General features: G+C 42.1%; 1 protein-coding gene across 2 annotated transcripts in view; it reads right to left on the reverse strand.

Moving 5' to 3' along the window:
* mpped1 (metallophosphoesterase domain containing 1) overlaps positions 1 to 12,043 on the reverse strand; it is a 100,564-nt gene extending 88,521 nt beyond the window's left edge. For both annotated transcript variants that reach the window (XR_006055008.1, XM_005935311.3), the window contains exons 1-3: positions 11,824 to 12,043; positions 6,404 to 6,770; positions 2,235 to 2,416 (exon numbers count right to left, since the gene is read on the reverse strand). Coding sequence is in view for 1 of the 2 variants with exons in the window: in XM_005935311.3 (XP_005935373.1) it covers positions 2,235 to 2,416; positions 6,404 to 6,582 (361 nt within the window). In the remaining variant the exon portion in view is untranslated. The remainder of the gene's footprint in view (positions 1 to 2,234; positions 2,417 to 6,403; positions 6,771 to 11,823) is intronic.
* Between the last annotated feature and the right edge of the window lie 286 nt (positions 12,044 to 12,329).

Genomic DNA, 12,329 nt, shown 5'->3' on the forward strand with positions numbered 1-12,329 from the left:
GCTGGACGTTAGTTAGAAAAGAAAGAGGAATTCTTTAAAGTGTCCCCAGGAGAGAGAGAGTGGTGGGTGGAGCAGACTTCATTGGACAACAGAAGAGACGAGGAAGTGTTGGGTAGGTATGGTGCCGACAAGAAAAATGGAAGATCGTTGGGTTGGCTCTGGAAGTCGAGGAGAGTAAGTAAATAAAGGGTGAGGCAAAGATTACATGTTGGGAGTTGTGGAAGAATGTCTCAGAGAGTACAGGGAGGAGCCGAGAAAGGCTTCGGGTGGTAAGAACAGCTGAAGTGGTGAGGGAAGCTGCCAGAAGGTGTTTGGTGTATCCTCTGGAAAGACAACAAAGGACAAACTGTACGCTTGTTCTTATACTTTACCGCAGCACTCAAAGCACTTCATGCAACATGCCTCATTCACACCCATTCATACAAGCACTTCTTTTCTATACCGAAGTGCATTGTCTCTAACATTCAGGCTCTGAACACACCAGAGAGCAGCCTGGAGTTCAGTATATCCTGAGGATACTTTAGCATGCAGTCAAGTGGAGCCTCCAGGGACTGAGCCACTAACCTTCCAATTAATAGAGGACTTGCTCCTGAGCTACAAACACTGAGATTTGGTTGTGGAATTAGGAAGTACCGAAAAGTATCCAAAAGAAGAGAGATCAGCGGAAAAAAGGCAGTATAGGCAGACCTGTCATCCCAGACAGGTCACCTGGTAACGTCTAGAAGAGAAGGCAGTAAAGAAGAGATAAAACAATCTTGAAAGATCTTGAAGAGAGTAGGGAAGCCTTAGGAATGGTGAACAAGAGTATTGGTACCAATTTGTTTAAAAAGTGCAGACTGTAGTAAATATAGAGCGATGAGACCGATGAGCCATAGAAGTTATGGTGAAGAGTTGTAGAATGTAGGTTAAGGACAGAGCTGACAATCAGGGAGCAGCAGGACGCTTTCATGCTGAGTATGAGCACTACAGATGCAACGTTTGCCTTGAGAAGCATAGAAAAGGAGTTTGAGTTTGTCCATGTGGATCTACAGATTACAGAGTGACACAGAGTGTCAGGAGTGACAGGGAAGGTTCTGCAGGCATTACATCAGGAATCTGAGCCCCTTCTTATTTGCTGACAGATGAGACCAGGCTGGAGTTACCGTGGATGTTTTGAGTCGACATTGTGAGAGTAGGGAGAAAGTGGAGGAGAGCTGGAAGAGGAAGGAAAGTGAGACTGAGGAGGACAGGCGATGCTGCATGGAGTAGAGGTAGTGAAGGTAGATGAGTTTAAATACCAGGGGTCAACAGCCCAAAGCAACAGGCAATGCACAAGTGAAGAAGAGGGTGCAGTGGAGTGGATGGAGATGAGTGTCAAGAGTGATTTGTGACAGAAGGATAGCAAGAAGAGTGAAAGGGATGGCAGCGCAAAGAATGAATCTATATGGATCCCATGTGTGAAAAGCTGGTGTGCAGTACGAGGGGATGTTATACTGTTTGGGGTGACCCATCGAGATTCGTTAAGTTAAACAGTATCAGTAATTAAGTTGTATCAGGTCGTTGCTGCGTAATAACATTTTGAGTAAAATGTGGAATATTAAAGGTTGATTCAGGTTCCTGTTTTCTGTGCTGTTGGAGAAACTGTGAAAGAACCAGGCTGGTTCGAAGGGTACGTTCAAACTGCCTGTGCAACCTCTGTAAGAAACGAGAGGAGTGCAACACAAACCAGACTCACTTTGTGCCACATCGCACTATATTGTGGGTTTTGCCACAAATCACATGTGGGATTCTTTTATATTACAGCGATCAGTTTCCCAAAGCACAGTTTTAGTTTAATGGTTTTTTCAGTACAGTCTAAAAGACACTTCATGTTCAGCGCATTGAACGCTCACTTTACTTTATACTTTTACCAAAGTTTTTGTCTTTGGCTTCCTGTTTTCTTGTGACATGTCTGAGAAACTCGAGGTTTTTTATAAGCTGACTCAAATCACTAATCTTTAAATTCAACAAAAAGAAACTCAAATCTATGCAGAAAGGATGCAAACTGCTTTAAAAATGTATGCGGCAAAAATGGTCAGCAATATTAGGGAAGTTTCTGACTTTGAGTTAATGCTCCAAAAACAAGTGGAAGCTGTTTTTAAAAAGAGAGTTTCATGCATCAGCATTAAAATACTCTCTGAGAACTTTTTAGTTCTTCTTGTTTAGGATATTATCACAAGGTCAGAGAAGACAGCTAAACACATAGAACTGCTAACCTAGCCAGTCGTTGAACTTCTTGACCTCGGAGGGCAGTCCCAGTTCGGTGAAGTCTCCAGCATGGATGAACACATCCCCGTACGGCATCTGGATGGCATCAGTGCGGGAGTGTGTGTCCGAGATGCACACAAAGCGTGTGTAGCCCGGTGGCTTTGGAGTGTCGTGAGGCATTGGGTCAACCCTGAGACAAGAAAAGGAACAGAGGACAAGAAAGCAGGGAGTGAGGATGCGAAACGGGGCCACTGCAGCTTTTGCTGTACTGAAACAATACAGCAGAAGGGACAACAATGCTATACGTAAAGTCTCTGTGGTAAGAGGCTGACAATGAAAAAAGTTAGAATTAGTATCCAACAGAAAATCATCCCCACAGACTGAGGCAGATGGGGAAACAAGAGACAGCACAAAGGAGGAGGGAGAGGCCACAATAAAAGCACGGTACCCACAGAAGCAGAAAAAGAAATGTGCAGAGATAGAAAAAGAATAAAGCACAAATATAGAAAAGAGCAGAGTCCTGTGGGATTTCCAGTGAGTGTGCAGATCCATGGGGTCTCTGGGGGGGAGAAGGAGAGCTGGTGAATAACCGTGGCCCACTTAAGTGAGCTTTCCTCCAGGTACCTTAACACCCAGCCCTACTTCCTCCTCCTCCTCCACCCATACCACTAGAGACAGAAAAAGATGAGGCGAAGAGGGAAGCAGATACACATGCACATAAGACAACCAGCAAGAAATGAGTCACGAAGTAATAAAATACAAAAGAGGGTTCATAGAAAATATAGCACAACTGATGGGACTGAAATGTAAGATGATGTAAAGTGACTGAGCTCCACAGGATCTCTTCTTCACATGACTGTTCGAAAGACTCTGTGATTTTATATAATAGCCTAAAGTTGAACTAAAGCTCAGAAATAGACTGAGTGACTTAATTGCACAAGCTGCCACAGCTTAGCTAGAAATTGAACAAGCAAAATTGAGGTCAGTTATAGTCATGCTATAAATAGCCTGATCTAAGGTAGCTAAAGGGGGTGTTAGAGTGTTAATGTGCTGGTTTGACAACATGCTGGGAGGAGGAACCCTTGAACTGAGCAGTTTCTGTCGTATTGTAGCCCTGTGTATAGAAAAATGTCTGGATATGCATCAGAAGTTAGTGAGGGGGATTTTTGCCTGTGCAGCTACGCAGAAACACCCAGGTCAGCAGGCCGCAGCTTTATTGATATATACTGAAATACCCGTCATTAAAACTACAAGAGAGGCTGTCAAAGGTTTATGGGAGGAAGAGAGAGACAAAACACACACATTACATAAAACTTGAATGAGCATGTCACTGCGTGAAATAAGTATTTGATCCCCAAGGAAAATGTGATTTGGTACATGATGGAGAAATCACTAGATTTGCATACATTTCAGGAGGGGCTCCAAACTTTCCAAGCCCTTTAGGTTTCTTAGATGTCGCTTTACAACTCAAAGACGCAGCTCCTTCCACAGATTTTCTGTCGGACTGAAGTCTGGAGACTGGCTAGACCAGTAGACCTTAAGAGCCATCCACGACCCACCTTCAGTGTTCTGGCTGAGGGAAGGTTCTCGGCCCCTAAATGCAGTGAAGTCGTCCTGTACCCTAATACATATGCCTACCCCCATGTTTGACTGCAGAGAAGGTGTTTGGGTCATGCTCACGTCTCTTCCTCCAAGCAAGGTGGGCCGAGTTGATGCAAAAGAGGAAGATTTTGGTTTGATCGAATCACCCCACCCCCTTTAGTTACTTCTATAAGTAATATATTAGAGTTTTAGATGTGGCGTTTCAAATCATTTTTAGCCTTGATTTGCCATTTAATAATGTCAGCTTTTGACATTATTATATAATACTTGATCTGTGTGTAACTGCTAAAAAGTAACTGCTATTGTCTTTTGAAGCCCCAATGTTAAAAAACAAGAAACCATATCTTGACATTTATAAGCTACATACTCAAGAGTGCCGTTTATTGGTGAGGATGAGGGGTATTTCCCACCTCTGGTCTACATGTTTCTGCTAAGTTATTTTAATTCTAGTCGGGGATATTTAAAATACAAAAATTCTTAGTGCTGCATCTTGAAACAGTGGAAATCACACCTGAATGAAAACTACCGTTAAATATAAACAAGCGGAGAAAAAGGGATTCAGAGCTTCAGATTTCATGAGAGCCCCACAGAAACATCCTACATATGTTCAAAACCTGATCACTGACAATTCCTTACAAAGGCGCGATCTGAAGCTTCTTATTTACTTGGTTGGAATTGCAGTTTCGCAGCTGTCTGCAACATCCTGCGGTTTGATGCTCTTGTTATGAAAGAAGTGTTCGGTGCACGGCTTCTTAGCTTTAGGAGATTACTTCTAACCTGACCGTGATTCACAACGTAGAACATGTTACAGAGTCTACTCATTTATTGAACAGCTTTAATGATGTAATTTAATACTATAATTAAATGGCACCGCTGGCCAGATATTGAAGTGTAGCAGAAATTCAATTCAGCTATATTAAAACATTCATATCTTTATGCTTTACTGGATCACTTGTGTCTGAAGACAAAATATGAGACTAACACATTGAGCATATTAATTGAATTGTTTATGTGTTTATATTTTGAACTTTTTTAGTTGAAGTTCATAATTAATGTTATTCATATAAATAATCAGCAGTGAAATATTTTCACTCCATTTACATTTTAGGGAGAAGGATAAAAAGTGAGCTTATTGTAGAATAAGTTCACATGTGCATGGTTTGTTTTTCATGAAGTTATAAATGCATATCATCCTTTTTGGGTTCAAAGTAGAAAACTAGCCTACAATCTACAAAGAGACAATCTGGAACTATGTTATAAAAGCCTCCCAGTGCAGGCCAATGGGATTTCGTCTCACAGATGACATGACTCTTCTGGCTCCGTGGCTGCTGCCATGTTGGGTTTTTGGAGCCAGAAGTGACAATATACTGACTACGTGGTTGAGTGCAACAATCTCAGCCTTGCAAGCGTGGTTATCAAGCTACACTCACTATGCACAGTCACAAAAGCATGCTGATCAATGCTAAGCTACAGACTGATAAAATCCTCAGATTTCACTAACTGAATATCCTTGGATGGGCTGTAGCGACACAGTGGGTGATATCATGTGTCAGATAATAACAATAATAACTTTGAGCAAGCCACAAGTGGCCATCAGAGGAGCTGCAACACCTGCACTGTTTTTGGCATTTCTGCACTGCAGCCTCGCAGGTTGCTGGTTGATCAGTACTAGCTTAGCATAAACTACAAAGACCCTTTGTGGCAGGAATGACTGACTTCCAGTCTGCGTCTGCACAGACTCACATTACATATAAAGGGAACACTTGGAAGGCTTTTATTTTTTGCAAAATATTGCGCAATGTAAATAATTTATTTAAACTTTAAATATTGAATTTTATTTTACATTTTAAATAAATAAAATTATTACATTATGTAAAATTCCAGTAACTATTTCTTGCATGTTATTTTAGAGCCTGAACTGTAAAACAATTGCAAGAAAATTCAAAAAGAAATTTTTTGCAATTTATTCCTTAAAAATGTATTGTGCAATTTATTTTCAGTTTTTCGAGGGGAAAAGGCAAAATAAATCACTCTGCTGATGTAGAAGTCTCAAGTTGGCATTACAACAAATAGCTGTAGCCATGGAAACAGATGAAGAAGCTTCATAAATGCAAAGAAAGGAATGTTATTAATTTACATGCATCGTTCCAGGAGCACACGAGATGCAAACGGTCAAAACAGTTTAAAGATGTAGATTAAAAATCAGTGTCAGGTATCTGAGCAACGGCAGACAGTTTGTATTTATTTGACATTAATCATTTCAAAGGTATTAAAGGTGAAACTATTAATTATACATTATCGTTATTATTATTATTAATACTATTATTAGTCTCCTGAAAACCTAACAAACAGAGCTCTGTCCAGACATATACTTTATGTGGCAACTGCTGCTGATCAAGAAGTAGCTGCAACACTCAGAACTATAAATCATTATCTCTACATTTCTGTTATACAGTGTGTTAGTGCAATTTAAAAGATAACCAAACAAAGATATCAACAAATGTTTATGAGCTCCAACTCTCAATGACAGCAGGATGCTCCATGATTACCAGCAGCTACATTTCCATCTACTCACATGTGAACGTGAGGCGGCTGGAAGCGTCCCTGGTTGATATTGTAGAAGGTGAAAGCCTGAGTGGGGTTGGTGCTGTACTCATCCACCTCCACAGCAGTCCTGTTGCCTCGCTGTGAATGTGACTGAGCCTGCGACTGCTGCCGCCTTGCTGCCATGATCTCTGACAGGGTGAAGGCCATGGTGCTAGGGACCAAAGCAAATGGAGGAGTGCAAAGTTGTAGCTGCTGGTTGTTTTTGCTTTAGGGCAGTGGGTGGATTGTCCCTGCCTTATGAGAGGCTGCTGGGAAATGTCCTGACGAGTTCAAACCCTTGGTGCACACACAGTCCCAGTGACCTGAGGAGACAGCATCACGTTCTTCTTCTGCACCTGCAAAGAATGCAAAAGAGCAGAGCTGCAATTTGGCGTATGACGTATTTACAGGAGAACCCTTATTTGAATAACTGAAAAAAGAATCATTGCATTTATCAAATATTTAAACAAAATGTGCCGTGGAACATTAGCACAGCAGCAAACAAGTGTTTGCTATCCAAGGATACTGTGGAATAATGGCACAGTTAGCAGTGACACTGCCTCTTTGTGTCTGTGGGGTCCCAAAAAACTCTCCATGACTAAAGCAGGTGGTGGAACAGGAGTTGGACCTACTGATTTAGACTAGGTTTAAATCACAACGGACCATTTAATGGGCACAGTGAACAGTACCTGAGCTCAGCTGCACGGCTACACTGAACTTAAATGGCTCAGAGCAACTGCTGTGTTATACACAATACTGGATACCAACTGCACCTCCTGGCAGGGATAACACTGTCACTAAATACAGACCTATACTGTGTCTTATGAATATGATTTATTTTATTTTTTAATAGGGTAAAAATAATAACTATTAAAGTAAGATTGCAGTTACCTTAAAGTAGACTAAATCACAGTTACACTATAACCATGGATGATAAAAAGCACAATTCTGACACGAGGCACGCACAAACATCACAGCAGTGTCTACATGTAAAGGTTTAAGTATATCTGTTAGCCTAGGTTATAAAGAACGAACTGAATTACCCAGTTCAGTGAGAAGCTAAATGACAAACGTGTGCTTGGGCACAAATGTGTGTTTTAAATTAAATTAAAAATGCTCTTTAGGTTTTTCGTGTGCTACATTGTTCTTTTCATTCGACTTTTTCTTTTCAACAATGAAGTGAACTGATCATTTCCTTTCACTGCCCATCCCTGACGTGTGAGACCTCCCTGTGTGTGTCGCCCATTAAAGCTCAGATTTAACTCTGCAGCTCATTTTTCAGAGGCTCTGACGACTGCTGGGAGAGCGCAGAGCCGCTGAGAGGTGCTGAGATGACGGAGACGCTGGAAGACGGAGGTGATAATTTGGGGACAGGCTGCTTTGGCAGAGTCCGTCTGGACTGCCGCACGATGTCGGCGTGCCATCTCGATTCCTCATTCGCTGACGCGACAGATACACACTTCACACCCCGGTTGTTTGTCACGGGCAGATCCCAGCATGGTGGTCGGTGGATGTGTTTCAGGAGTGTGTGCAGCACATGTGCGCATTCGCAGGTTGATGTGTATGAAGGCCTGCGCATGCATATTTTAATGTGCTTCTGTTGTTATAAATGTGACAGTGACAATCCCTCACACTGCTAGTGTCAGACAGGAATGTATTAGCAGATGCTGAGAGTGTAACACACTGGGCTCAGACACAGCTGTCGAAATCATGTAGTCGACGACTGAATATACAGCTAACATCAGCCTGTGCTCGCCCTCCGCCCTTATTTTACTCGTTTTCGACTCCGTCTAAAGAAAAGGGTTTAATCCATTGCTAATAAATAATAAATAAATAATATGATCGATCAATTAAGGGATTTAAGCAACCCGTGGTGATCTAGGTGAACTCTTGCAGTTGTGAAAATAACTGCATTTCCTAAATCTTTCCAGAAAGACGGATCAGGATTTATTTCACTGTTAACCACTACGTGGTGGAGAATAAATATTAATACAAGTTGTGATTTATTTGTGACCAAATCAAATAATTTTGGTGTCGAAATCTAACCAAACAGAGGCTGAATGTTATAAGTCACAGGATACAGGCCTGGATTGGATTTCTCTGCCAAAGGTCAACTGTGATGCTCTTATACCACGTCACCTCCTCTAAAGATCTCTTACGACCTGATGGGGTCGCTACACCAGCTGGTCTGCAGCCAAATACAGCATATTGATTCCACACACTTAAATGTTGCGTTGAGCCCTGAACTGAACAGCGACAACAGGTTACAGCTCTTTAATACAAAGTGTGCATGACTTCCAAGTGAGTCCATGTAAGAATATTGCAGGTAAGCAGGTGTCATGTGTGTTTTCTCTGCATTTTCTACACAGGCTGCACCTCATCCAAGCCGAGGGACTACTTCCAGTACTGAAACCTGTCTGTAGTGTGCTACCTGTCAGAAAAAATCACCTTCAGTCTCCTAACCTAATTTACCCCATGTTTTCTATTTTTGCATATGTTATTTGAAAGTAATTTGCAGTCGACCTATTGCACTGTTCAGACACAAGGATGTGTTGGGATTGGCTGCTTTTAACCAGCCATTCATTTATTACTTTAAGATATTATTACCAGTGTCACTGAATCATATTATGGTAATAAATGCCACCATTATCTCAATATTATCAAAATAATGGCTCAACCTTAGCTGCTATTATTTGATGTTGGTGCTATCAGCAGCTCAGTAATCTCTGAAATGTAGGGTGGTTTCTGAACGCTGAAACAAAACTATATCTGACACATAGCTTAACAAATTCATTTTGCTTTTCATTTAAATATGAAAGCGTGTTAGAAGAAGCATCTGTACCTACACTGGAAATGTTGGCCCACAGTGGGTTCGTACGTGCTCCGCTGAATGCACAATCACAGTAGCTGAGGGCATTCACACTGAAATTAAAAGAGTGTAAGGCGCTGAAATGGTGCGCGCCTGCTGGTATCAGTATGACGAGTAATTGAGCGATGACAGAGACGGGACTGCACAGCTCTGGAAAGCTGTCGTAAGGAAAGAACGTTGTCTTTTACTCAGACAGTTTTCCAATTACAAAGTAATTTACCAGGAAGGTGAGCTTACATGCACCTATTTGAATTCGGTAGATGACATGCTCTGCTGCATGAAAACCTCAACGTTTTTGGTTTAGTTGCTTTTAAACGGGACTTTTGGTTTCATTAAATGAATAAAATGGCTGAGTTTGTTCACACAGCACTAAATTCAATCTGAGCGCAGGCTTAAACATTTACATGCCAGTGAGACAGCCGTATTGATTAAAATTAATGTACATCTGTTCCATCAGACATCCGCGAGACTGACAACATGTTGGAGACAACTTCTGTGTGGACAGCCTGTTTGTCTTTGAAAATGTTTCTCATAGAGTCTCGCCCTTTGTTATTTTAAAGCGAGTGTTTCTGCCACCGGAAAATCCTCTTTTCTTCTGCTGCATTTTACCAGCTCCCAGCAACATTTAACTTATGTGTGAAAAAGGTGGAAATCTGATGGAAACATGCTAACATCAACGTACAAGCATATCTAGGAAAGCAGGGAAGCAATAAAAGCAGTCTTCACTCCACTGTTGCAGTATTGTTGTGTTTTTAGCCTGAATTTGTGTCCCTGTTTTTATGGGTGTACAGAAAACCATCAGTGGATTGCTGTCACTTTAAGAAATAATGGGTGCCATTTTTTCACGATTTCTAATTGTGTACATTTATGTTGTCTTTTGCTTCATTGTGCTGAATTTTAACAGACCAGCTCCTGTAAATTTCACAGAGATCATATCCGCCACCTCTCTCTGTAATGTCAAATTCAAAATCTTGTGTAAAACATTCCAAAATAAAAGCTGTAAAATGTGTCTGTGCTTTAAAGTGTACTGAACCTCATGTGAGTGTAATGCTGTTTTTCAGCACACACTGCAGAGAAGAAACCGGTCACACAGCCTAACAAAGGAACTCCTGTATTTTGTAAGATGGGGGGTCAAGAAAGAAGAAGGACTCGTGCACACTCGAGCCCACACAATCTGTTTTACACGTTCACAAGTTTTCACTCACAGACTCTGTCCAAACAGAAAAAAACATTTCCTGCAGCCAAAACTCATTAGCTCATGATTTTTGTGTTCTCTGCAAAAGTGCCTTTAGATCATCTGAGTTATGACAACGTCGTCTGATTAAAAATGGGGGTCAAGACTTCTGGTGACAAGACTAATACTGTCTGCAGTGAAGATCACAGTTTACAGGAATAATTAAGATGCAAAAAAATGATGAGTTGACTGTGAAAATAGATACAAGTGCTATTTACTATTTTTCTGGCTCAATTTGTTTGTCATTGTTTGAATTCATAACAGAATTACAATGCTTTTATTATCTCCACTGTATGGGCCCCTAGTCTATTTGGTAATTGGAGAGAAGAGAAGAGAAGAGAAGAGAAGAGAAGAGAAGAGAAGAGAAGAGAAGCCCTGCAGCGCTCACACGGATCCATCAGTGTTCACTAGTGTAAGTGGAGCGGCTGATAAATGCAGAAACGTCTGATTGATGCGCTCTCCTCATGGGGACATTGTCATATTTAACAGCGACCGTCACATTAGACCGTGTGCCGATCCTCTCTGCTTATTCGCCCGTTTCCTGCTACGTATGGACACACAGAGAAAATTAAAGTGCATCTGAGTGTGTCGCTGAATTACAGTTATCTGTTTTACGCGTAGCCTGGAGATAGTGTTGGTCTGATTTGGAGTCACGGCTCTGTGAAATTTGGTGACGGCTGAAAGAAATTTCCTATCCAAGGCTGAAAAATACAAGAGAATAACATCCACAAAGATTTCTGTGCCGATTAACTTCTCTTTTAATGCGGCGTTTTTCACCTTTAATTCGCTCCTGCTCACTTTGTCTCAGCAAAGCGTTTTGCAGGCAGAAACTTTAATTAGAAATCAGGTGAAAAGTTCAAAGTGCGTCTGTGATTATCGCCCTCGTGCGCGTTTTGCAGAGGTGTCCGTGCACTCACACCGAGCAACTGACTTCTAATGAAACTTTTCAGCCGTTTGGTCCACAGGCTGCACCAGCTGTGTCCTTCTCACACGTGGAGCCTGGAAGCTCCGCTGTCAGCCTTCTTTTCAGTCTGAACTGCCCTTTGGATGCGGTGCTGTGGTGAAGTATGAACGACTATAAAAGCGTTCCGGTGAGCTCCGCTGGAAAACGCGACATCTGGGGACGTATATATATATATATATAAAGCTCTCTGCAACCGTGAAGCCGGGTGAGGGGAAATGTTGTTGGCATCAGGGCTGAGATTAACCCGAGAATATGCCGTGGTATGCGGATTCGGGGCAAATCTCTGCTACGCTGTCTCATGCATTGTAAACAGAGCTGTAAAATAAAGAGGAGTCTACCTACCAGCTTCAGTCGCAGTGAGGCTGCTCAGTGTTGGATGGTGTGGAGAGAGGAGTGTCTGCGCTGCCACAGAGACGCGCTGGTCAGTTTGAATGCGTACCCCGTGGTGCACCGGCACAGCGTCGTAGGCACAGCCTCTCTCTCTCTCTCTGCCTCTCTCTCTCGCCCTCTCAGTCCGGCCCACTGTGTTTCACCGGTGAGCGGTACAACGAGGAGGAGCAGAGCAAGGAGGGAGGGAGGACCGAGAGCAGCTGCGTGCGGCACCACTGGACTCATTCCCGGTCAGAAAACCCGAGGAAGCAGTTCGGTGCAGTTTTACTTATACAGGACCAAACCACAACAACAGTTTCCTCAACGCACTTTATATTGTAAAGCAAAGACCCTACAATAATACAATAATATGACCGCTTGACTACACGGGGACCACACGGCCCGTGTCCATCCGTTTGACGGTGAATGTTTCTGTTCAACATGACTGTTTCAAAGCTGTTTCATTCACTAAATCGGTT

Source organism: Haplochromis burtoni, unplaced genomic scaffold (genome assembly GCF_018398535.1).
Source record: "Haplochromis burtoni strain Fernald_Lab_line unplaced genomic scaffold, NCSU_Asbu1 Contig_193, whole genome shotgun sequence".
In the NCBI taxonomy this organism is placed as follows: Eukaryota; Metazoa; Chordata; class Actinopteri; order Cichliformes; family Cichlidae; genus Haplochromis; species Haplochromis burtoni.